Source organism: Coffea arabica, chromosome 4c, assembly GCF_036785885.1.
Source record: "Coffea arabica cultivar ET-39 chromosome 4c, Coffea Arabica ET-39 HiFi, whole genome shotgun sequence".
NCBI classification, from domain to species: Eukaryota; Viridiplantae; Streptophyta; class Magnoliopsida; order Gentianales; family Rubiaceae; genus Coffea; species Coffea arabica.
In genome coordinates, this window is record NC_092316.1 from 1,237,038 (window position 1) to 1,260,031 (window position 22,994).

The 22,994-nt window shown below is 37.6% G+C and overlaps 4 protein-coding genes across 9 annotated transcripts in view; 2 read left to right on the forward strand and 2 right to left on the reverse strand.

The window, feature by feature from the left end:
- The first annotated feature begins 994 nt into the window (after window positions 1-994).
- LOC113741511 (nuclear transcription factor Y subunit A-3) lies at window positions 995-9,522 on the forward strand. Its single transcript, XM_027269042.2, has 7 exons — window positions 995-1,329; window positions 1,552-3,495; window positions 4,888-5,186; window positions 7,363-7,466; window positions 7,556-7,627; window positions 8,626-8,793; window positions 8,908-9,522. Exons 2-7 carry the CDS (start codon window positions 3,437-3,439, stop codon window positions 9,277-9,279), a joined length of 1,074 nt encoding a protein of 357 aa, XP_027124843.1. The 5' UTR covers window positions 995-1,329; window positions 1,552-3,436; the 3' UTR covers window positions 9,280-9,522.
- A 3,734-nt stretch (window positions 9,523-13,256) lies between these two features.
- LOC113742967 (PHD finger protein ALFIN-LIKE 4) lies at window positions 13,257-17,632 on the forward strand. 2 transcript variants are annotated; one of them, XM_027270999.2, is made up of 5 exons: window positions 13,257-13,711; window positions 13,841-13,873; window positions 15,177-15,405; window positions 16,777-16,912; window positions 17,160-17,632. In XM_027270999.2, exons 1-5 carry the CDS (start codon window positions 13,621-13,623, stop codon window positions 17,403-17,405), a joined length of 735 nt encoding a protein of 244 aa, XP_027126800.1. In that variant the 5' UTR covers window positions 13,257-13,620; the 3' UTR covers window positions 17,406-17,632. The 2 variants fall into 2 exon arrangements, with proteins under 2 accessions (XP_027126800.1, XP_071901314.1); XM_072045213.1 differs by having other exon boundaries at window positions 13,272-13,711; window positions 16,777-16,930.
- Window positions 17,633-18,793: 1,161 nt separating this feature from the next.
- On the reverse strand, window positions 18,794-20,607 carry LOC113741314 (uncharacterized). Its single transcript, XM_027268819.2, has one exon. The coding sequence runs from the start codon at window positions 19,941-19,943 to the stop codon at window positions 18,894-18,896; it is 1,050 nt and encodes a 349-aa protein (XP_027124620.1). The 5' UTR covers window positions 19,944-20,607; the 3' UTR covers window positions 18,794-18,893.
- A 1,642-nt stretch (window positions 20,608-22,249) lies between these two features.
- Window positions 22,250-22,994, reverse strand: part of LOC113742322 (midasin-like) — a 34,282-nt gene continuing 33,537 nt past the window's right edge. For all 5 annotated transcript variants that reach the window (XM_072045215.1, XM_072045217.1, XM_072045214.1 and 2 more), the window contains one exon: window positions 22,250-22,983. In XM_072045215.1, the coding sequence (XP_071901316.1) occupies window positions 22,951-22,983 (33 nt within the window). In that variant the 3' untranslated portion in view covers window positions 22,250-22,950. The remainder of the gene's footprint in view (window positions 22,984-22,994) is intronic.

A 22,994-nucleotide genomic window follows, 5' to 3' on the forward strand; every position in this document is an offset into this window, starting at 1 on the left:
GGGAATTTTGCTGGTTGATTGATTGCCAATACAACAGTTGAGGGTGAAGTGTAGTCCAGTGATAGTTGCTCGTTCTAAAACTAGATTTTGATTCTGTTCATATTTTTCTTTCGGCCTTCCCCTTTGGAAAAAAAAAAAAAAAGAATAAAAAGGGACTGTAACAGAGCACGCTCGACACAGGCAGCCTGCTTTTACATCACTAGCTCTTGAAATTAAACTTCGTAAATGGATGACACCAGAATATGAATGATCTAAAGAATAAACTGAGTTTGTTCTAACTCTTCTTCCCGTGCAACTAAAGGTTGTGCGTGCATTCTGAAGATTCTTAACCAATATTATTGGTGAATCTCTTTTTTTTTTTTTTTTTTTTAATAGGTATAAGAATCTAATTAGATCAAAGAGGTGCTATGAGTCTTTTGCATTTTATTTGGATTTTTTCCACCGTAAGTGGAGTTCGAACCCTCAATTTATAGTTTAATAAAGAAGGGTTTAGTCCAGTTTTGGTGGTCTCACTCAATGGTTCTATTGGTGGATCTCGCATTTACGTTTGACCATAATTGAGAATTAAAATTGCAGTCACACACCTAACGTCGCATTTTCAGGTTAATGAATTGATACTACTTTAGAGCAGAAAAGGGGAGTATAAAGTTCCTACTTTATACGTACATATATCTTTATAAATGGGGCGGAGAGCCCACGAATCAATTTATGGCTTGAGAATGGGCCACGTATAAATATAGCTGCCGTCTATACGAGGTTTTGGTTGGCGCAACTTGGACGCATACAAAGATTGACAGCACAGCACAGCACCCTTCCAAAGTGATTGTCGATTAGCGGGAACCGTTAAGCTCTCTTTCCTTGATAAAAAATTATTTGAGGCTCCAACGCTGTTCTAACTTTGTACGTATCCAATGATTGATGACCACAGTGCAGACAACCTCGGAGAAATTAATTGCGACGGCCTCCATCTCCATCTCCATCACACAGATTCCAGTTGTTAGGGCCGTAAAAACTTCGCAGTATTAGCAGTATTACAACTGAATTCACTTGTTGTTTGTCCATCAAACTGACGACAAGGAAAATTAACGCTGCTTTAGAAGTTAAAAGCTACTCCTATAAAAGATCTGGCGGTTGTCGCGATTTAGCAGCGGCAGTTTCTAATTCTGCTTCTCTATTAGCACGAAACACGCTGCAAGCGAAAAGTAGCAGTCAATATCATATACTAGTATCAAGTTTCGACAAACCAAGAAACAATTGAGTGGATGAACGAGGAGAAAAATTAACGAGTTCATCAACATTATCCCCCGGGGTCCCATCATCTCTGCTACGGTCTTCCCCTTTTTAAATATTCCTGTGCCTCTCTAAATAATTGTTTGTAATTTTGGACTATTTTGCTTGTACATATGTTTCGCCAGGTATGATATGATGCCTGAAATTAACCCGTTTATTTACATTAGCTTTGATTATGAATGAATCTGTATGTTCGAGTCGTTGCATTGCATGCAGATTGTAACGTCGTCTGACCTAGTTTGCTTTCATGTCTTTTCGCAGTCCGTAAAAACTTTTGTCGCTGATCGATCCGTAGAAATGCGGCGGATAGCAAAATTGAAAGCACTGCTGTGCTGTTATCGAATCAGGGAGGGACTCCAATTTCCAGCAGTTTTGTTTAATCCATTAGCAACAACGGAATGGAGTATGTTGCTTGTTGTTCGCTGATGCATTTACAAGGACCAAAACATACATGCTGCCTGCCTGTGAATATGCAGCTAGAGTAAGTACATCCATTCTCAAGGCATGAATATGCAGCTAGAGTAAGTAACACAACACGATGAGTACAGCAATTAGGTAGCTAAATATGCAAGTAAAAGCGTTCCAAGCTTAGCTAGGGACAAGAAGATACATACATGCTGCCTGTGACTGATATATGTATGTATAACAAATACATCTCCCAATAGATAATTGTATACTTTTAAATATGAAAGCTATTAATGGTAAAATTGTAACTAATCACCACCTTAGATACGTTCATGGGGTCCTACGATCGAGCGAGAATGCATGTTATATATGATGCATATTATATAGAATTCAAAGGATAAATTGTAAAAAAAAAAAAAGAATTACCAAATTCACACTTTCATATTAAAGTTATGGTAATACCAATCGTACAAATGAATGAAGGTGTAGATTAAGGCTGAAAGGATGTGATGATTTCAATTCAGTGACAGAAGAACTTGATCATATCTCTTCTGGCCATGGCCGTTGTGGGGTCCAAGAAGGAAAGTTGAAGCAAAACAAATTCCGACACTGATTGGATGGGATATTATTTGAAATAATTACTATAACACATTTTAATTTATGATGTGACGAGAATATAATAAAATAATATTTGTAATACAAGTAAATAATTTTCTTACTAATAAAACACCACGTGTGCGCTTAATATGCAGGAAGTATTGGTATTTAGTAGTACTCAATCCCGTGACCCCAGAGAGATGGAAGCAACCATTCACGAAGGTTCATAGCTAAGATTTGACTTAAAAAATATATATATAAAGTTCAGATTGTATCTTGTACATCATTTTTTCACATCACGTCTGGAGTTCATAAAATTTTGCTCTATAATTACATACTATTGTTGTTGAAAGTAAATTTCGTCACGTGCATATACACCAAAGTTATGTCTCATGCATTTTACACAAAATTGACCCAATCGGTTTGTGACAACCGTTCGAACCCCATTTCCCCGAGAGATAGACACTGCACTGCAGATTTGGATAAGAATCTGGTCCAGCACTAAGCACATTTAAATAAATAAATAGAAACTCTTTCCACAAAAGTAGTGTATTACGCCTACCAGCAACAGAGCGCCATGGCTGTGGTGGTAGAATTAATTATGAGGGTCGGCGGCTTAAGGGTAATGTCACAATATTTTACTACAAGCAAATTCACCTGCGGGGCTTTTGAACTTCCGTGTTTTAAATATCCATACGTCACGAAACACGACAAGAAAACCTGGACACCAACATTAAACTAATAACAAAAAAAATAAAAGAATCCCAAATTCGATCTGATAATACGTCTATTATATTATATCCCAAGCAAGAAGTTACTGCCATAGTACTATAGTAGTATAATCTTGGGAGTTTGGTGGTGGTGGTGGTGGTGGCGCTGTGGTGGTGGGCTGGTAAATCGAGCTTCACCGTTTGTATACCGTATGGTTTTTTGCTTTGCGGATGCAGAAAAGGACGCAGCAAGGAAGCCAGGAAGCCGTGGTTTTAGGCCGTTGAAACAGTATAGAATATTGAATTCTGGTCTAGTCTAGTCTACTAGTACCAGGCAGCAAGGCCGAGAAGATAGGAGTAAGTAATTACAAGCCAAAAGGAGGAAGAAAGAGAAAACCAGAGTAAATTCGTTGTGCGGTTTGAAGAAAGGAGACATGCCCGACTCCATCACAACAGCAGCAACAACATCTTCAATCTTTACCAAATCCCAAAGGTTCTTCTCCTATCATCTCAATACTAGTGGCGCTACCATTACTACTGCCATTAACACTTTCCCTCTACTTCTTCAACTACTTTTCTTTTGCTTTTGCATATGGGTTTTCCATTGTTTTAAGAAATCTGCACGACTTAGTTTTTTTTTTTCTTTTTATGTTGACCCTTCATTACTGGCTATTGTGGTTGTGGTTTCTGTGATACTTATACTGCCGCCGTTACTGTGATGATATTAATGGGCTAGTAGTTAAGTGCTGCATGTTTCATTGGTTATCTGACTCCTTTTTTTCGTTTCCTTTTTTTGTCCTTTTCCTGCTTCTTGTTGTTTAACTCCTCTGGGAAATATATTTTCTGGGTTTTGGTTGTTTGGAACCTTTCAATTCAAAGCATCCACTTTTAAAATAAAAATGGTACCTTTAGGCTTTCTGTGCCATCCCTCGAGGAGTACAAGAAAAATGGAAAAAATAAGTCTTTTTTTTAAAAAAATTTTTGATATATCACTTACTTGTTTAGGATGGTTGTATTTATCTTTCATCTGATTTTTTCTCCTCTATGCTGTAAAAAGTCAGAACTTATTTTTCTTTGGGGGCACTATACTGCTTCCTCTCGTGCAGTGCTGGTTTCAGACGGAGTTATTCACTAGTTCTCTTTAAATCTGATGGTTGGCGTAGTGTCTTGTTTTCAATAAGTTCGTTATCTTGTAAATCCTATGTGGTATCTTATAACCTCTGATTTAGCTGACCAATTTTTTTTTCCTTTTTTTGGGGGGGGGGGGGGTTAAAAAAAATGGGATATGAAGGATGAACCTCTACCGTGATACATGTCATGCATTTGCATTGTCTAGAATTATCAGAATGTGAACTTCTGCTGATTAGCATTTGTTTTGTGTTGTTTTGCTGTATGGCTGCAAGAATTAGCTTTTCAACGTGTGGCCACTCTCGTAAGAAAATATTGAATGCCTTTTGCCATTCTCTGAAAAACACGTATTTCAGCCTTCGGGAGGATTCTGACAGCAACATTTTGTGTGTGTGTGTGTGTTATTAATCTCCCTCTTTATATTAAACTGAATCTTTGGAAAAGGAAAAATGCATTATCCATGATTCAAAAATGTAGAGGACAGGCATATCAGGTGATGGTCCTAATTGTAATTGTCTTAGGATAATGTAAATAATCCTTGCTTGTTGAATCAAATACTTGTCATTTGGAATGTTATTGTGGTTAAGGCTGTTGAGTCTACTACTTTGATTTAACTATTCTAAGGAAATATTTGCTTGGCCTTTTTTAACTTCATCAGCAGGTAAACTGGTTGCAGTTAGTGCCGTAAAATTAACATAAGTTGAAAATAGTTTATTTAGCAATTTTGGTGCACTAAGTAACATTCGCAATTCTGCAGAATGCAGGACTTGCTGAAGGGGGATGATCTTAACAATGCTCGCATGATGGCCCCATGTGTTGATGATAGCCAGTCTTGGTGGACTTCTACTAACTCACAAGGGCAACAGTCATCTCTGTCAAGAAATTTAACTTTTAAAGCAGCATCTCCAGTGGAATGCTTTCAGGGTAATAAGCAGTTGGGTTTTCACTTTCAAGATCAAGAATCGTCTTCCACTCAGTCAACTGGTCAATCTTGCCCTGAAGTTGCTAGTATGGAAAATGAAAAATACAGAAAAAATATTACATCGGTTCAGCCAGGTAAATTAATTGAGCTTTTACTTTTTGTTTTGTTGAAGTTTAGTTCTACATGTGCTATCTAAAGCTGAATAGAGATGTTGAAAAGGAAGACAAATTGAATTTGTAAAATCTGCTGTAGTGTAGTACATATTCTGATTGGTCCTCTCAGTGATGTTAACTAGTTTATTAGCAAGTTGTGAATCCAATTGATTTAGCAAGGTTGGTACTAGTTTAAATATCAAATCACAACCTAAAAACTGTTGAGGATAGAAAAGAAAAGAAATAAACCATATTAGGACCATGCATCTTGCTACTTTAAATATTGCCTAAGTCATGCAAATGGAGAGGCAATTTCGTTGTAGTGAACTTGTGGCCAACTTGCCATCAGTCTCTGTAAAACAATCTTAGTATGCCTGGCTGCCTTTTTGTCGCAACATATGTCAAGAGAAACAAATTTGTCATAGACTAGTTCCAGTCTATGATTTGGTGGGTATTACCAATTTTGCAGTATTCTTCCTTTTCTTCTTCCTTGGAACTAAGATGCTTTTTCTTTAAACCATGCTGTTTTTTTTTTCACCAGAGGTTTGATGAATGTGATCAATATGTAAAAGCTTTGTTTATGTTTGGGACAACTCAACGAAGCATTTATCCCATGTATATGAGATCATATACAGAATATGTTGTTTTCATTTAGCTCTTTTTCTGGCTGGTCATCTAGATTCATTAATGCTTGCTCTATAGAGACAAGATCATATGTTTGCTTGCATTCTCCTTTTTCAGAATTTTACCATTTAATCAGGAGGTCATTTTTTGCCAGCCAGCTTATTCCTTGAAGTTCTTTTGCAAATATTTTTGTCAGCTTAAGCCATTTTTTTTTATTCTCTACTTATCTCACTCTTATTTGTGAATGAAATTAATCATTTCCTTACCTTCTCTTGCTAGAATGCAGACAAAATTCTAACTTGACTGTCACGCTCTTGCACCATTATCATTCTTCTATCCAAGCTTGGGTTTGGTTTTCTCCTACTACTAGTAACAAGCACAGAAAGATCATCAGACACTGTGCATATTATGATGGCATTATCTTACTTTGGTTAAACAATGTGTTAAACAAACTGTTTATGCTCATATACATGTGCACAATATTAACTAAATCTTTATGCATAGAAATAGATCACCATCCAGTGCTGTGCTAAAGCATTTTGAGAATTGACTTATAAATTTACACTTTAATGAGGAAACTTGGGAGAAATTTCCTCCCATGCACGTCTCACTTTATGGTCTTTGTGCATAGAGAATTGGTGCTTCATTTTATGCTAAAAGCTCATTTATAAAATGATTATAGTCAGATGAGGTGATTACTGTTTCTTGAGTGGTTTTAGAAATGATCGAAGTATTAGATACAAAACATATGTGCTTGTCAGTGTTACAATCTATAAATGCTTTTATTGGATTTTCTGCTATTGCTTGATGAGCAGGCAAATCGGATGTCCAAAGTCATACAAGGCATGTTTTCTGTCATTTAAATCTCTTATGTTATATTGCTTTATTTTTCCTGATGAAAACAATTGTAAATCATACCTTTTGTTTTTGTGAACATTCCTCACTTTCAGACATGCTGTATTATCTTAGAGGAGTTAATTTCATACAAAACTTAATAAACAAGATGTTGAGCTTCCAATTTGATGTTGTCTGTCTAAACAAAATATGAACATGCTTGTGCAAAATGTGGGATGGGAAGTCTTTTGTTCATTTCATACGGATGTTTTCCTTTGACTACAAAGGAATACTACTCGCAGTTGACAATATATAATGTTTTGAAAAGAAAGGTGGAACCTCTGGAATCACTATATTAGGTAAATTTGGAAAGAAAGTAGAGAATGTATGACAGTAAGACACCAGTACTTTTTAAATTTTTTGCATGTAATCCGTTAGTTTTTGTTTTTGTCTTTGTTTTTTTTACTTTTTTTAAGTTTGGGTTGAGGTGCAACTGGTAGGTAAAAGCATTCTATGAAAGTGGATGTCATGATTAAAAGATCCCCTCTCGAAAACAAGACATTTAATTTGTAAAAAAGTGAATAAATGGAATTTCTTCAAATGATAGCTCTCTACTTATCGTCTTCCACTTTTGCATTGATCTTTAATTGCCTGGTGTGTAAGTTTTTTATTTTTTGTTTTATATTTTTGGTTTGTTCAGGCTGGTGTGGATTGCATGCAAAGCCTGAAGAGGACCCAAGTAAATCAAGTGTTTTATTTCAGGATTACATTTTTCCTTGTTCATCAATTGATTACAGGCAACATGTAAGTCAATTGATGTAGTTTTCTGACATTTATCTGGAGTATTGGATGAGCTTTCAAGTAGTGACAATGTGCTTGTATACTTTCTGTAGGCAACCTATCCTTTTAATTACACTGATCCATACAATCATGGGCTAGTTGCTGCTTATGGCCCTCATTCTGTGGTAAGTGCAACAACAGACTATCACTCTATCATTGATTTGATGTAACTAATTGGAGATTAATGTGTTAGTTGGCGTGAATGTTTAAGAATGCATCCTTTTAATTCAAACAACTATAATCATTGTGGACAAGAAAGACTCTCCTCCCTTGGTCCTTTTTTCCCTCAAACTTCATACCTTTGAACTTACAAAATACATGCATAATAAAGGAGATAAAGCTTTCAGATTCATGGGGAGATAAGGGGTGGCAGTAGATTAGTATTGGAGCTTGATTCACTATCTTCTTTTTTTTTTTTTTTAAATGATACTGTATTCTTTACACTGCATCTTTCTTCCTATTTTTGTCCATATTCTTGTTTACCAGATGTGTGTTGCCTACTGGAAAGCATGGGTGATAGATAAATAGGGAAAGTTACTATGGTTGAGATGATTCTTCTATTGGTCAATGCCTGGGTCATTATCAGTGGTAGTATAACTTGCTTCTTAATTCTTCTTGGAGGTGGAATATGTGTTGAAGTGTTGCACTAGCTCTGCAAAATTTTCAAGGTTCAGCACATAGTCTACAATAGTGCTATGCCATTTCATTCTTTTTTTAACCTTTTTTCCCACTTTGCATCTCCTTTCTTTTTATGCTTATGCTTTTCCTGTCCAAAAGATTCTCCTGGAACAGAAAAGTGCTATCTTTGATATTATTCAAATTAATGGTAGCTTGTTTTTAGGATCTAGACTTTCACCAATACTGCAAAATTAATTGTGATAAGATGAGATTATCATTGTTAACATCACGAGCATTTAAGCAACTAGGAAGTTGCCTATTTTTTTTTTATCAAGTGGGCTCTTTGGTTCTGGATTCCCCAACCCAGGGGCTTGTCCTAATGATACTATTCATCTTTTGTGAAATAGTTCTTGACCTGCACTGCTATATGAGATGGAGAAAATTTTTTGACTTACTGCCTAAGCCGTGTTTCTTGATGATATACTTTCCATTTATAATTGATCAGGTACATTCCCAAATGATGGGCATGACACCTATTCGTGTGCCGCTTCCTCTCGATGCTGCACAAGATGAGCCTATATTTGTGAATGCAAAGCAGTTCAAAGCAATTATGAGGCGTAGAGAATCGCGTGCCAAGCAAGAGGCTCAAAACAAACTGTCAAAAAATCGAAAGGTTGGTATACAGTAGCTTCTATTTCCTCTCTGCAAGGGGGCATGGTTCTACCACTGGTTGACCAGATGCATCAAAAATTGGCTAATAGTTTCTATTTCTGAAAAATGTGTTTAGCCTTATCTCCACGAGTCTCGGCATCGTCATGCTTTAAATAGAGCAAGAGGTTCTGGCGGTCGTTTTCTGAATACAAAGGAACTGCAGGAGGCCAAGGCCGTTGCCAAGACCAATGACAAAGAAACCTCCGGTTCCTTGCAGCTCCAGTTGAACATGGAAACAACGGAACCTGAAGTTTGTCAGACAGGAAATAAAAAGGATGGGATCTCCATCACTGCCTGCTCGGACATCACAAGTGCTTCAAATGGTGATGATGCCCTCCAGCGTCAAGACTTCAGGTTCTCTGGGTATCGACCTCATGTTGGTAGTTTCGTAGCCAGTGGTGGGAGTGGTAGAACTGGTGGCGTTCAGCAGTTCCTCTCAATCCGCTGATGAGATTGGAGAGTCAAACTTACAGCTGTCCATGACTCGGCACTTCTCCGAGGATATGGCTGCTGGTAAAAGTGGGAAGTCATCCTTGGCTGTTTAGTTTGGTAATATTGTAGTGCATCTTCGCGTACAAAAGTAGCTTCATTGCGTGCATGGTTTCTGGAAGTTGTTTTTAAAACAAGAAGGCTTCATCAGAATGATATGATGAGTGGCTACTGTTATAAATTCACTCAACTATTTGCAAAAGAGCACTTCAGTTGCTAATGGGTGGTAATGCTTTCTGTTCAGGGTTTGAGGTTGAAATGACGTAGTGGCTTTAAAGGCTTAGAGCCTGTCTGCTTACTCTCCCTGTTGGTTGGTCGTTTGGTATAAAGATGCAGCTTTCAATAAATGATAGCATGAAAAAAGAATTATGGTACCAAAAAAAAAAAAGGAGATAATCAATAAAAATTTGGCATTGTTACTGTAAAAGATTATCATATTTTTGCCGTTCTAATCATTCAAATTTGGTATATGGCTTGCTTGGGTACTCCTTTATTGGCGAAAATTTCTCATCTGTATTTTTCAGTTACTTTTTTATTTTTTCAACAAACTCTTCAACTCACATGCATAAATAGTATTATAAAAAAGTGCTATAATGTTATTTTGAAATAATTTTGAAATAATCTTCTATCATAAAAAACAGCCAGCGTGCCATATTTCTTCTAAAATGATAGTTGTGTCAAAACTTGAAAAGAAGGGCAGAAAAAACCTACATCACCCTTGAACTCTAAGTTTGTAATTTTTAACCTTCCACCTATTGAATGAATGCCTTTTCAACTCAACTACTAGGAGTACATTTTTTTTTTTGTTTTGGTAATAAAAGGGACTATATAATGAAAAAACTTAAGTCATAGGTGCAAAACGAGGGAAGCAAATTCTTTTAATATCTGCATCTACTAGATTTCTCAAATGAGGAGGGAAACTTTCATAACACACAAGATTGGTATCTTACTGAACATCCAGTTCCGTCAATCTGTCACTACATTAGTTTGCTTCTTGATAAGCAAGTCTAAGTATGACGTTCAGCAGAGCAAAGATCATGAACATGCAATCAGAGATAATTGAAGCATACTCATGAGTTGAGGTATCATGAAGAAGTACTAGGAGTACCTCGTTTAAGAGCAAAATGTTTCAATGACTCTCAAACTATTATGAAATTCAACTTTAACCCTCAAACTATTAAGTGATAAGTTTTAGTCCTCTAATTAATTAAAACATTTAATTCTAAAATTTTCGTCAATTTGAGTCGTTATGTTTAATAAAGATAAAGGATTCATGAGATGTTAGGTGCCCTTAAACTATTATGAAGTTCAACTTTTGACCTTTCAATTATTAACTATTAAGTTCTAACCCTCCAACTAATTAAAATATATAGGGAAAAGAGTCTCAATAGCCCTCTAACTATTAGCCAGATGAACTTTTGGCCCTCCAAAAATTAAGAGTAAATTTTTTACCCTCGATCTATCGAAAGTGCAAAATATTGGACCTTCTGTCAAGTTCAGTCATTAAGATTGATGGAAACTAACACCACATGAAACTTATGCTAAAATATGAAGGGCATTTTAGTCTGTCTAGCAATTTTCTATTTGGTAAAAAGGGATTTCTTCTCCAACAAAAGAAAATCTCCCCGTCAGCTGAAGAGCTTCTACTCAAGTTTTTTGTTCCATGTGGTTGCAGATAATTGATTCTTTTTCTTTTTCTTCTTTGTTTTCTCCTCCAAAAGGAATTTCTAGACAGAGAGTTTGAATAAATAAGTCATTACCAGACAGAGAAAGTGACACTTCCATTGTTGGAATCCCACAATTTGAGCATCCATTTTTCTTGCTTTCTCATCTCACAAACTTCTCACTTTCTACTGCAGCTCATTCTTCTTTGGCATAAATTAAGCAATTCCCAATAGTTGGTTACTAAAGCTGCAAGCTTTAGATCTATGAACCTTTCATGCTCTTCCTTCATTGTCATGTGATTGAAAGTTATAAGAATTAAGACGGAATCACCCCCACTTATGCAGCAGTTTAACTTCAAGGAACACCATCGTCACGCTATGTACTGTCTCCATTATTGTTGTTGTCAAGCATTTTCTTTGACATGATAGCAGAAGAGAGGAGCCAGAGATTGAATAGCTTAATTATTTCTTGAATTGACTTTGGTTGGGGGGAAGTAAGGAGGAGAAGTTGGGAAGGAGGAGGCTGTCCATGTTGGATTTGGTGGGGAAGGAGTGAAGGGAACATCATGTGGCAATTATGGTGGACTGATGGGGCAGAGGCTAGAGAGAGCTTTATGGAACCGGTAGATACCAAAAGATCAAGAAACCTTAACTTCAGCTAAAATCAACACCAACTCATCTTAGAAACAGATCCAATTCCTTCATTCATTGACTCAAATCGCTCAAAATCAACCATTTCCTCTTGGTACTTGTAATTCCCCAGCGGAAGCTTCAAGAGATGTGCACTGGTGATGATGGTCGACGAATTGCAGAAGCTTCCAACCACTTGTGGTAGGGGGAGAAAGAATGGTAAAAGGCAACAATTAAGTTACACTGATTTTTACTCCTTTTTACTGAGTGGATGACAGCTTGAACTAAAATGCCCATTGTATTTCAGCATGCATCTCACGTGGTGTTGATTTCCATTAGTTTTAACAACTGAACTTGACAGAAGGATTAACTTTTTCACTTACGACAGATCGAGGGTCAAAATTTGACTCTTAATTATTGGGGGGGCCAAAAGTTCACATGGCTAATAGTTAGATGGCTATTGGGACTCTTTTCCCAAATATATAATTCTATCGTTTTCTATCAACTTGAATCGTTATATCGAATAGAAACATCTATTGATAAAGAATTTGGACTATGTCCAACCAAGTGTTTGATAAATTAAGAAGGTTTAGATACAGTGAGGTAAAGTTTAGAGGAATTTCATAAAAGAATTGATTGTTTGAAAATTTTAGAAAATTCAAAATTGAAAGTGAACCAAAACTTGTTGAAATATTCCCAAAAAATGAATTGTATGCTAGGTTTATGCCATTAAGAGAAGCACATGAACCTAATGATTGTGGAACAACATCAAAAAATGAGTTAAATTATAAATGAAGACAAATCAATTAATTCAAGTTGCCTATTGTTACTAGAATTTCTCCATTCAGGGTTTTGGGTTTTACGTTTTCAAATGATTTTGGTCAAATTCAGTAATTGAAGATTTGGTAAATTAATTTATGAGTCAAATGGGGTAAAATAATTTTACTCTAACACACGTTCTGTGAACACGAAAACACTCATCAATTATGCCCTCATCACACATGTGGTGATGTTTTTGTTTGATGTAACGACTCAAATTGACAGAAAAATTATAATTATATGTTTTAATTAGTTGAAGGAGTAAAATTTATCAATTAATAGTTGGAGAGTCAAAAGTTAAATTTATAATAGTTTGAGAGCCACTGCTACACATGTCATACTAACACAGCAGCGCAAGTTAACGAAAGGGTTAGAATTATATGTTTTAATTAATTGAAGGATTAAAACTTATCGATTAATACTTAGAACCAAAAGTTAAATTTTCTAATAGTTTGAGGGTCATTGGAACATTTTGCCCTCGTTTAATGTAACGTAGTAATATGTGTCTGCTGTTACGTTTTTCCTTCTTCTCTCTCCTTAAAAAAATATATATATAAAAAACAAGGACTGTGTTGTGCTAGACCGACTTACGGGAGCTTTGACACTGTATTTTGCATTGGGTTGGCAGTTTGGGCCACAGGAGGATTCATGGACCCGAAATCTGTAAGAAAACTCAAACCCACAGACACAGAGGGACCGCATTCTACGTAAAGAGAGCCCAAACTCCAAACCTCATAGGAAAGCGGGTTCTGGACTCGGACTCATCTCTCGTCCCTCAAATCTAGTTAAACCCGACCACATTCTTCAGATTCAAATCCGCTGGCTCAGCCTCAGCAGTCAGCAGTCAGCCAGCCAGCCCTCAGCCGTCAGCTCCGCTCCTCAAAAATAAAAAATAAACAAAACAAAACAAAACCTCGCTTGAAAGACCACCTGCCTTCCTTCGTTACGCCATTCCCTTAATTACTAATAACTGGTGCTTCTACGAAAATTTCCAGCTTTAGAGCCTCCTACTTTTCTTGCTAAAATTTTCTTCTCATTTTCCATTTTCTACTCTTCTTTAAAATCCCAACAAAACCCTCCCCACTTTTCCCATTTGCTTCTAACTGCTACTCTGGAGTACTAGTAGTAGTTTTCGGGGAAAGAATAGGAAAGGTTGAATTTTGTAAGTGTGTCGTATATTCTTGAAAATGGACGGAGGCTACAATCCGCGAACTGTAGAGGAGGTGTTTAGAGATTTTAAGGGCCGAAGAGCTGGTTTGATTAAAGCTCTTACCACTGGTTCGCTCCTTCTGCCTGCCTCTCTCTCTCTCTCTCCCCCCTAATTAAGTATGTTTTTTTTGTAAAGTTTGCTTCTTCTTTTTTTCCTCTCTTTTTAACTTTCCGCGTGTTGTTTAATTTTTGTCGCAGATGTTGAAGACTTCTACCAACAGTGTGACCCAGGTATGAGTTCTTGCTTCCTCTACCTAAAGTTAGTTATAAATGCCAGAATTTTCAGGTTTTTGCTGTCACGGTGCTATGTTAAAATTCATTAGCTGGGGTGGGAAGGGGAAGGAGAATTCATGCGATGAGGCTTGAACCCTTGTTTAGACACGAAGAATAAAGACTTTTGACGCATGTCCGCTTTCTTACAGTTTTATGCAATTTACATATCCCGCCAAAAGGAAAAAAAAAAGAAAAAGAAAAAGAAAAGGAGAAGAAGATGTTATACGCTCAGAATACGCATTATGGACTTCGTGAGAAAGGTTGGAAGTTTAAATTTTGCCATTGAGCTGGAATCGGTTGTTAGAAAGGGGAGGCAGCAGTGGAAGAAAGCAATGAATTTAGTTTTTGGATGGTTGTTCTTCCCTTACCCACCCCCTCCCCCAAAAAAAAAACACATATGTGTGTCGATTGTATTTCAATTGTGTGTTGCATGTTTTCAGGAGCGTTTTTCTCATGCTTGACTCTTTTATTGGCTCTTGGTGTCTTGTGGGAACGGCTGCTATTTTGATTTTTAGTTGTTGAAATCTCCATGTGCAACGGCATATCTAGTTTAAGAACGATGATCTTGGAGGAGAACTCTATCGATTAGCCTGTCTTTTTCAAAATTTATGGTGGTTCCTATCGTGGCTGATGTGTTAGTCTTCTTATTTGAAAAGCAGAAATTGCTAATGTCAATTATTCTTTGACAGTAGTGGAACTTAAATCCCAGTTGTTGTATTTATGTTGTTAGGCATGTTTATGAAACAATGTCATCTCCTTGTTACTGTGTGTGACTATTCCCATAGAAGTATTGAGGTTAAAGATTTTCATAATTGTAGCCTTGTCTGTTCTTTTGTGCTTTTTCTTCATATTAGGTGGTCTGTTGCTTACTCGGTATTGAAGAGGCTATGAATTGAAATTGCTCAATCACGATGACTGCCAAACTCAATTTTATAGGTCCCTTTTATCTGTGCATGGGTTTTTCTTTCTATTTTTTATTTGTTGGATATAGACAATCATATCTTGTTCTTCAAAGGAACTTATCTATCCGCGGCCCTAGTCCTTGCCTTTATGTTTTAGCTTTAGGTTTATGTTTTAAATTTTTAATAAATGTCTTGTAATTAAAGCTTTGGCATGTTACCTTGACATGGAGTCTACTATTCTTCTGTGTATATTACACGGGGTAGTCAGCCGTGTAATTTGCATTTGGTCTATTTTTTTTTTCTTGGTGCATGAGAATTATTGTAATAGTAAGTTTAACTTTTGAAATGTATGGGTGTAGAGAAAGAGAATTTGTGCTTGTATGGTTTCCCAAGTGAGCATTGGGAGGTCAATTTGCCTGCAGAAGAAGTTCCTCCTGAGCTACCTGAACCAGCTTTGGGGATCAACTTTGCTAGAGATGGTATGCAAGAAAAAGACTGGTTATCTTTGGTTGCTGTCCACAGTGATGCATGGTTGCTGGCCGTTGCCTTTTACTTTGGTGCTAGATTTGGGTTTGATAAAGCAGACAGGTACGTGTTTATTGACTTCTTGCTTTCATCAAAGAGCTTAAAGCTTTTGCAAATTTTAACAGCTAGCAAATTCATAGATTTCAGACTTCCAAAATATTTTAAGTGGTTCGTGGACTTTTAGTTTCTTGGGGTATACAATAAACTCAATAATATTTCAGTTGTTAGCATCTAGCTGTATAATATTGTTTGGATTTTGTCAGTTTAATCTTCTAGCCTTTGAGTATCATTCAGCCAATGGTTATTTGCTGACCTTAGCTGCTTACCCTGCAAAGATTCTAAACTTGCAAAAAGGCAACCAGTGAATTTTGTTGAGCATAAAGAATTTTAAATAGGCTAAAGTTTATGCTCATGTCCTGATTATAATTCAGGTATACTTTGCAATGCCACAGACAATATCGTATTTGTTTGATGTAGACAATTGACTACCTTCTGGTGGATTCACTTGGTTTCTCATAAATAGCTGCTGGGGGAGCAAATTCAAAATGGTACATTGCTCTCCACTGTCTTGAGTTTGGGCGCTTCATTCGCGGATGCATGTCAATTTTTTATTCTCTGTTTTTTTTAACAAGGAATAAGTTTTCATCTGTAGTTAGTGTCACCTGGGAAGAATTTCTATCCACTGTATTACCACCTTCTCATGGCTGATGTGTTATCAAAGGGCCAAATTTTATTTTTGGACTGTAGGTGAGAGTGGTTACCTCACACATTCTTATTATCTGAAGGGGCTAAATAGACAAGGACAAAGGCGCTGTTCGTGGGTGATCATTAATCAAAAGTTCATGTAGATACATATTAGGTTCCTCGAAGATTTGAATTTTGATGCCATATTGTTCATATCTTCACTTCAACCACCTTTTCAGCCAAGTCAGCATGCCCCTTGCTTGAAATGTTAAAATTCGTTTGACATAATCAGAGAATTATATTAGAATGTTCATCTGAAAATGAAACTAAGCTGCTTATCAGATTTCTTGTAAGTCCCTCATTATAGTAGGTTCTTTTGAGGTTGCATTGCATGTGTTGCTTGAAGGACAGTAGCAGTTTTGCTTCCTTAAGTATTGACAAGCTGTATTGCAGTCTTCCTGATCTTCAGAAGCAGCAAATTTTGCTCTCATATTCTTGATCCTGTACTCGATGCTACACATCATTTCAGTTTTGACACATTGAGTCTCTGCTGTAACCAGCAAGATGCCTGAAATAGCATGAGAGACAAATGTGAAGGACCAAATAGTGGAAGTTGAAACATTTCAGTAAATTGGGATGACACCAGTTGTTGGATATTGAAACATGGGGGACTAAGTTGTGATTGGTTTTAACATGTAAACTAATATCCTTTGACTGATTATTTTTATCTATCCATGTCTTTTGCTGTAGGAAACGGCTTTTCAGTATGATAAATGACCTTCCTACTGTATTTGAAGTTGTCACTGGTGCTGCCAAGAAACAACAGAAAGAGAAATCTTCGGCACCAAATCACAGTAGTAGCAAACCCAAGTCAAATTCCAAAATGGTAGAGTTGGATTTTCTGGTGATGGCTTTATTTTATTTTATTTTTGGATGTTTAATAGCATCTCCATCATTTTCCTTTCATCTTCCTGTCACTTTAATGTTCTTGACCTGCACTCTAAGTACATTCCTTTCACTTTGAAATAATGCTTTGGATGCTGGATTCTTAATCCTTTGCACAACCATTTCTTACATGTCTGAAATGCTCTTCACTTTTTATGTGACACAAGCTGCTGGCATCTGTATCGCAGGGAAAATATTCAAAGTCACAGCCTAAGGATGAGGATGAGGTATTAGACGAGGAAGATGAAGAAGAGCATGGTGACACCTTGTGTGGTGCCTGTGGTGAGAATTATGCATCGGATGAGTTCTGGATATGTTGTGATATGTGTGAGAAGTGGTTCCACGGCAAGTGTGTGAAGATCACCCCTGCTAGAGCTGAGCATATCAAGCAGTATAAGTGCCCATCATGCAGCAATAAGAGAGCTCGCACTTAATGAGTGATGTAACGTAGTATTCATCTACTTTCAGCCTCTTGATGCGCTCCGTCTTGTCTAAGCGGTTAGGTTGCTTCTGTGTTTCGGAGCTGTATGTAGAGCTAACCTGTGAGTTCATACTTTTTTCTCCAGGATGACATTATTTTGTGCTGTGGTGTTGCCATTTTGTTTGTACTTTGGCTAATTTAGTCCCCGATTTACTGCTAAAAAGGGTTACATTCTCCTAATTTTAGTGCTAGGGAGGCAGGAGCATTTTGTTGATGTTCTCCTGTTGGGAGTTTTGACCGTCTCTCCTTGCAGATGTTAGATCACCATTTCTCGACTCTGGAAACGCGCGCCGTTAGCTATTAGTCTTTTTCTCCATAACAAATGATCGTACCGTGTCTCAGATTCATGTCCTTAGCTCTTAGTCTTCTCTCCATAGCTCTGGCTTCCGTTGGTTAAAGCGCACATTCTAGACAGGTGAAAACTGACCGAGTAACTTGCCAATCGTTTCGAACTCACCTAAAAAGATCGGCGGACGGCGAAGAAATACATGGCATCGAACTGACAAAAAATCTTTTTCATCTGGCAATGTACCTCTGCTGCATGCCCAAAATGGATTGTAGTGCAAAATTGGAATTAAGCGAGTCTCGCATCTCTGCTTGTAATTATGGTTTTACCGAATGTTTACAAGGTTCGAAGAATCATCGGCGCGGGAGGAGATGATCCCGGTGTGCCGGACGGAAGGAGGCCCAGTGGTTCCATAAAATAATTTGTGGATTGTTATGCCTGGGACAAACATAAGACACTTGCCATACTGGACCGTACAAAAGTCTCTTTCATAACCCTTGATGCCTTGTCCAACATCCATCCAAATACTAAAAAGCTAAACATTTAACCAACGTAAGCAACAAAATGCTCTTTAGCCATTTATTTAAAGCAAGCATCTTGATTCTGATAAGTGATCGGTTTCGCAGTACAGTTCTGTAATCAGTGCACGAAAAAGATTTAACCATGGACTAATCAGTGCCCAACTCCATTCTATGGTTTTAGTATTTGGCTATTATCCATAAAGACTGAAAAGAAGCAATCCCTCCACGCAAAGGGAGCTCACATTTTGGCAGCCACTTCCGATCGACTAGAGCGAAGCTGGAAAAACTGACTTTTAGCTAATAGAGGGGACCTCCCAGTAAAGAGTTTCGAGTTCCCAAAAGTTGTGGAATATACTCCAGAAAATGCATCATGATGCAGGAAGGTATGTGTGTGGGAGTCGAAGCAAAAAAATGGTATGTACGTTAAAGTTGTACGCATAACGAAACTAGCAGCTGCACACATAAGACTGCCATTTTGGTTAGGGTGAAGAGTTCTAGTTCAAGCAACAGCAGGAAATAGAGACAACTTCAGACTTCAAAACAACCAAAAGATTTAACATTGCATTAGTTGAAAAAGGAGAAGACAAAACTAAGCTTATGCCCTGTTTGTTTTATTTCGTAATTCGTATGTTCATCATGTCAAACCCTCTTGATTCTTGGCGGAAAGCCGTTTCAAGAACTCATAGGTAGTTATCATTGTGGTGGCAGACATGGACATTGAAGCCCATCGTGGCCACAGCCCTCTGTAGCAAGCCATCAAACCACCTTCTCTTACCAAATTCCTGAACGTGTGTCCAATGGTTGGCCCCTTTCGGCCATTTTCGTCCCCATCCAGAACCTGCAATCTGGTCTTTATGGTATCCAAAGGCATAGTAATCACCGCGGAAACTCCTCCAGCCATGAATGCACTGACCCCTTGAACAGCTATTACAGTTTTACAATCAGGCCTTAAAGCACTAACACCATTTTCAAACATATCATCATCTTTCTTGCACAAGTAAAATCCAATTCCATCCCAAACCAGCCTCTGAGCAACAGAGTAGGATGCCCACCAAACTGCATTAGAAGGAGCATAAGTCAAGATCGAAATCCCAAATCCCCTGTAGAGTCCTCTGAGTCCATCCGAATTTAGGATCTTCCTGAAGGCATCAATTCCATTCAGATACTTGGTCGAAGATAACGAATTACTAAATTTGTGTCGATTACCACCTTGCACCATAAGGCGCTGGCTCACCACATCAATTGGGGTCCAAACCATTTGTGCAGCCACTGCAGCACTTAATCCAGCAGCAGCATTAGCCATAGCAGCTGCAGTCGAGTCTGGAAAGCCAACTTTAATAGCAGTAGTCCCCACATTACTCTTGGTAATCTCCAAGACGGCCATGTATAATGCCCTGGCGGGGATTGTACCCATTAAAGAAGTCCCAAATCCTCTATACAAACTGCGAAACCCCTCGTGTCTAACAATCCAAAACGCAATCCTAATGGTAGAAACTTGAGATTGGGCCACCTGTTGCCTGGTTTTTAACACCACTATAGGATAAAGAGTAGCTGAAACACCGGAAAAAAAGGCAGCTCCGAGGAAGAAAAACTTGGATTTATCCAGCATTTTCCAATCTATATCCGCTGGAATTTTTACTTCTTGGGACGATTCTTCTTCTTCTTCAGCAGCATCCAAACTCATCTTAGCCACTTTCAAAAATCCCACTTTTTTTTTTCCCTGTCAACTACTGTTGCTCAAAAAATTTTCATTCTACTAACTTGACCTCCATCTCTAATATGTCTATGAAAACAAGTACAAACCCATATCCATTAGATCATCAAACATCTTAAAACCAACAAAAATATTATTGTTACTATCACACAAATCCCAAAAAGTCTGGTCTTTAAAGATTTTTTTGGAACTGCAGTTACTGCAAGCTCAGAAAAAAGATCAAAACTTTATCTGCTGCTGGAGCTACTACTATTCACAAGTGCAGGAGAAAGTTGAGGTCAAAATCCAAAGAGGGCCCTTTTTTTTCCTCTTGCGAAGCCATTTTTGGGATCTAACGTGAACAATAGCATACGGGTCTAACATTTTTGGATGGCTCTAACCGGCAAAAAAAGGTACATCATCTTCGACGGAAACGAAACGGTAGACCTGATTATATCAATACTACTGGAGGTATCGGATCTCGGACTTGTTCAGAAACTACAATGGAAATAAGCGGCTTAGAGGAGGAGAGAATAATCGGCAAGACCGAAAGGCCTGTTGGCGGAAGGTAGTGAGAGCGAGACGGGAGTGGAGGATGAAGAGAAAGGCTGAGGATTTTACATTTTATTCTTTTTAATTGTTTGCATCATCATTGCACGAATATACGAGTACTAAACAAGAGAGAGAGACGGGGGAATGAAGCCTCATGATTGCCACGTGCAGCTGTCGGATTGGTGTAATAAAATTTAGTTAGAGGGTTGGTTTGGTCTTTTCAAAGAGGTAGTGGGTTTGTTTGTCTGTACTGCGATCTGACAAAGACCTGCGGATGACTGGCCCACCACTTCTGACGCGTGAACCGTATCCTAGCCGGACTCAGACCTGGTGCCGGCGGGAAACGTTGGCAGGAGCGGTCATCAGAGCGATCGTTCTCGAGCTGTTAATGATCATGATTTGTTCTCAATAAATTATGCGGTTCAGATCATATAAGTTGTGTATCGATTTTCATATCGTGTGTGAGACCTATAAAATTTTGTAATAAAGTTATACACTATACAAATAAAGTTACGTAATGTCATTGTCAAGGTTCAGATTTACCGTATGTATTTTCTTGTTCTAAGTACATGCAGAGTATAATTCAAGAAAAATTTGTAATTGCTCGTAAAACTTAAGACTAATTTCAAAAAGCAAGAGCTTCCGCCCAGTTGGAGAAGATCCAATCATCAGGGAGAGTCTTTTTTTTTTTTTAAACTTTGTCACTCTCTCCGTCCCACTTTGATAGTCCTGTTTTTCTTTTTCGTCTGTCTCAAATTGTAATCCTATCTCCAATTGAAGAATGTAGTTGTATTCTAATTTTCGTAAAATACCCTTATGCAATGTAAGTTGTTGTTACTATAAACATACCCTATTTTAATGAGAGTTGATTCTTTTTTTATTATCAATTCAAATTCTCATAAAGTTGTACTCCAATTAATGTGAGGTATTTTTTTTTATCATCAATTCAAATTCTCATAAAGTTGTACTCCAATTAATGTGAGGTATTTTAGGAAAATAGCTACCTAAATTGATTGTTCCAACAAAGTTAACTATTTTTTCTTAAACTGTGTGAAAAAAAACCAGAACTATCAAAGTGAGACGAAGGAAGTATATACTAGGTCGGAAGTTTAAACCCTATTTGTTTAGTGCATCACACAAGAATTGTATTATTTCTTATATTTAAAAAATTCAAAGAATATAATAACGCTGTTGTGTGATTTGATACTCTATCTCTTAACCTCCACACGATTCTCTTTAAACTCTCCATAAAGTATATTTAACTCCAATTCACGCCTCCTCAGGCTCCCTCCCTATAAACTTTCCCCGTAGAGTGTATTTAATCCTAATACGAGTCTATTTCAGCTCCCTCCCCATAAAGTAAGAATATATTAGGTAGTTGCCGTTACAAAAAAAAGAGAAAAAAAAAAAAAAACTAGAGCCAAAACATGACCATATTGATCAATTGAGAAAAGCTTGTAATATTTGGTTCGAGCATGTGTATTGCAGGAAGGAGTTTTTTATTACAAGCCTCAATATGCCCAATCCCTTTGTTTCTAGAATTTTAGATTTATTTTAATCCATAAATATTTGATTCTACAATTTCACTACAATCAAACCATTTAAAACTATTAGTTACTAGCAATGTAACTTTTCTCGATTTCCAATTGCTATGCATGTTTAGCTAATCCTTATCCCATCTCACCATTTCAAATTTACGTGATCCTTATCCGTTAATCTTGTGAACTAATCTGGCACACAGAAAATTGAAATAACATCTACAAAATTTCAGTTTAGAACTCCATTCCAATTACAATTGGTACAACTCAAAAGCATGTTATTTTGCATATCCATCGGAAGAAGAAGCTTGATTCTACCCTACCAGAAATTTGGTCGGTTACAAACAAAACCATTCAGCCTTTTTTTTCCAAGGAGACAGCAGCATCGAACTTCTTAATCGCCTTCGACGTGCATATAGCAACTCTTAAACGACGACTGACTCAATGTGAAACCTAAAATGTTAATTTTAGAAAGGACTCCTCAGAGACAGAGGTCGGAATTTCTCGATGACCGTATACGTCAGGAGTCCATCCAGGAAAGTGTGGTACATCCTCTTTCCCTCTCCCGTTTGCAGAAGTCCCAAGTACTCTGAATGAGCCTCACGAAGCCCAGACTGCACGGGGTGGTTCATGCTAACCACCAGACTGACCGAACCACATACACAAGAAGGCACCCTTAGCTTCGTCTTCACCTCTGCGAGCCACTGCATTTCCGCCAGTGGACAGCATCATGCGGAACAAAGCCCATTCACTATCATTAGTTCTTAATCGTTCGTCGACTGCCTCGAGCCAGCAAGATGTCTCTCCCGAACCACGTAAGAGGAAGAGGGGTGCTGGGTAGATGAAGTTTGTATGATCTATCACCGATCAGCACCAGTTACTATCACGACATTGGCACTCCCATATATTTAGTCCCTAGAATATTGCATAAGCTCAAACCACTGCACGTAAA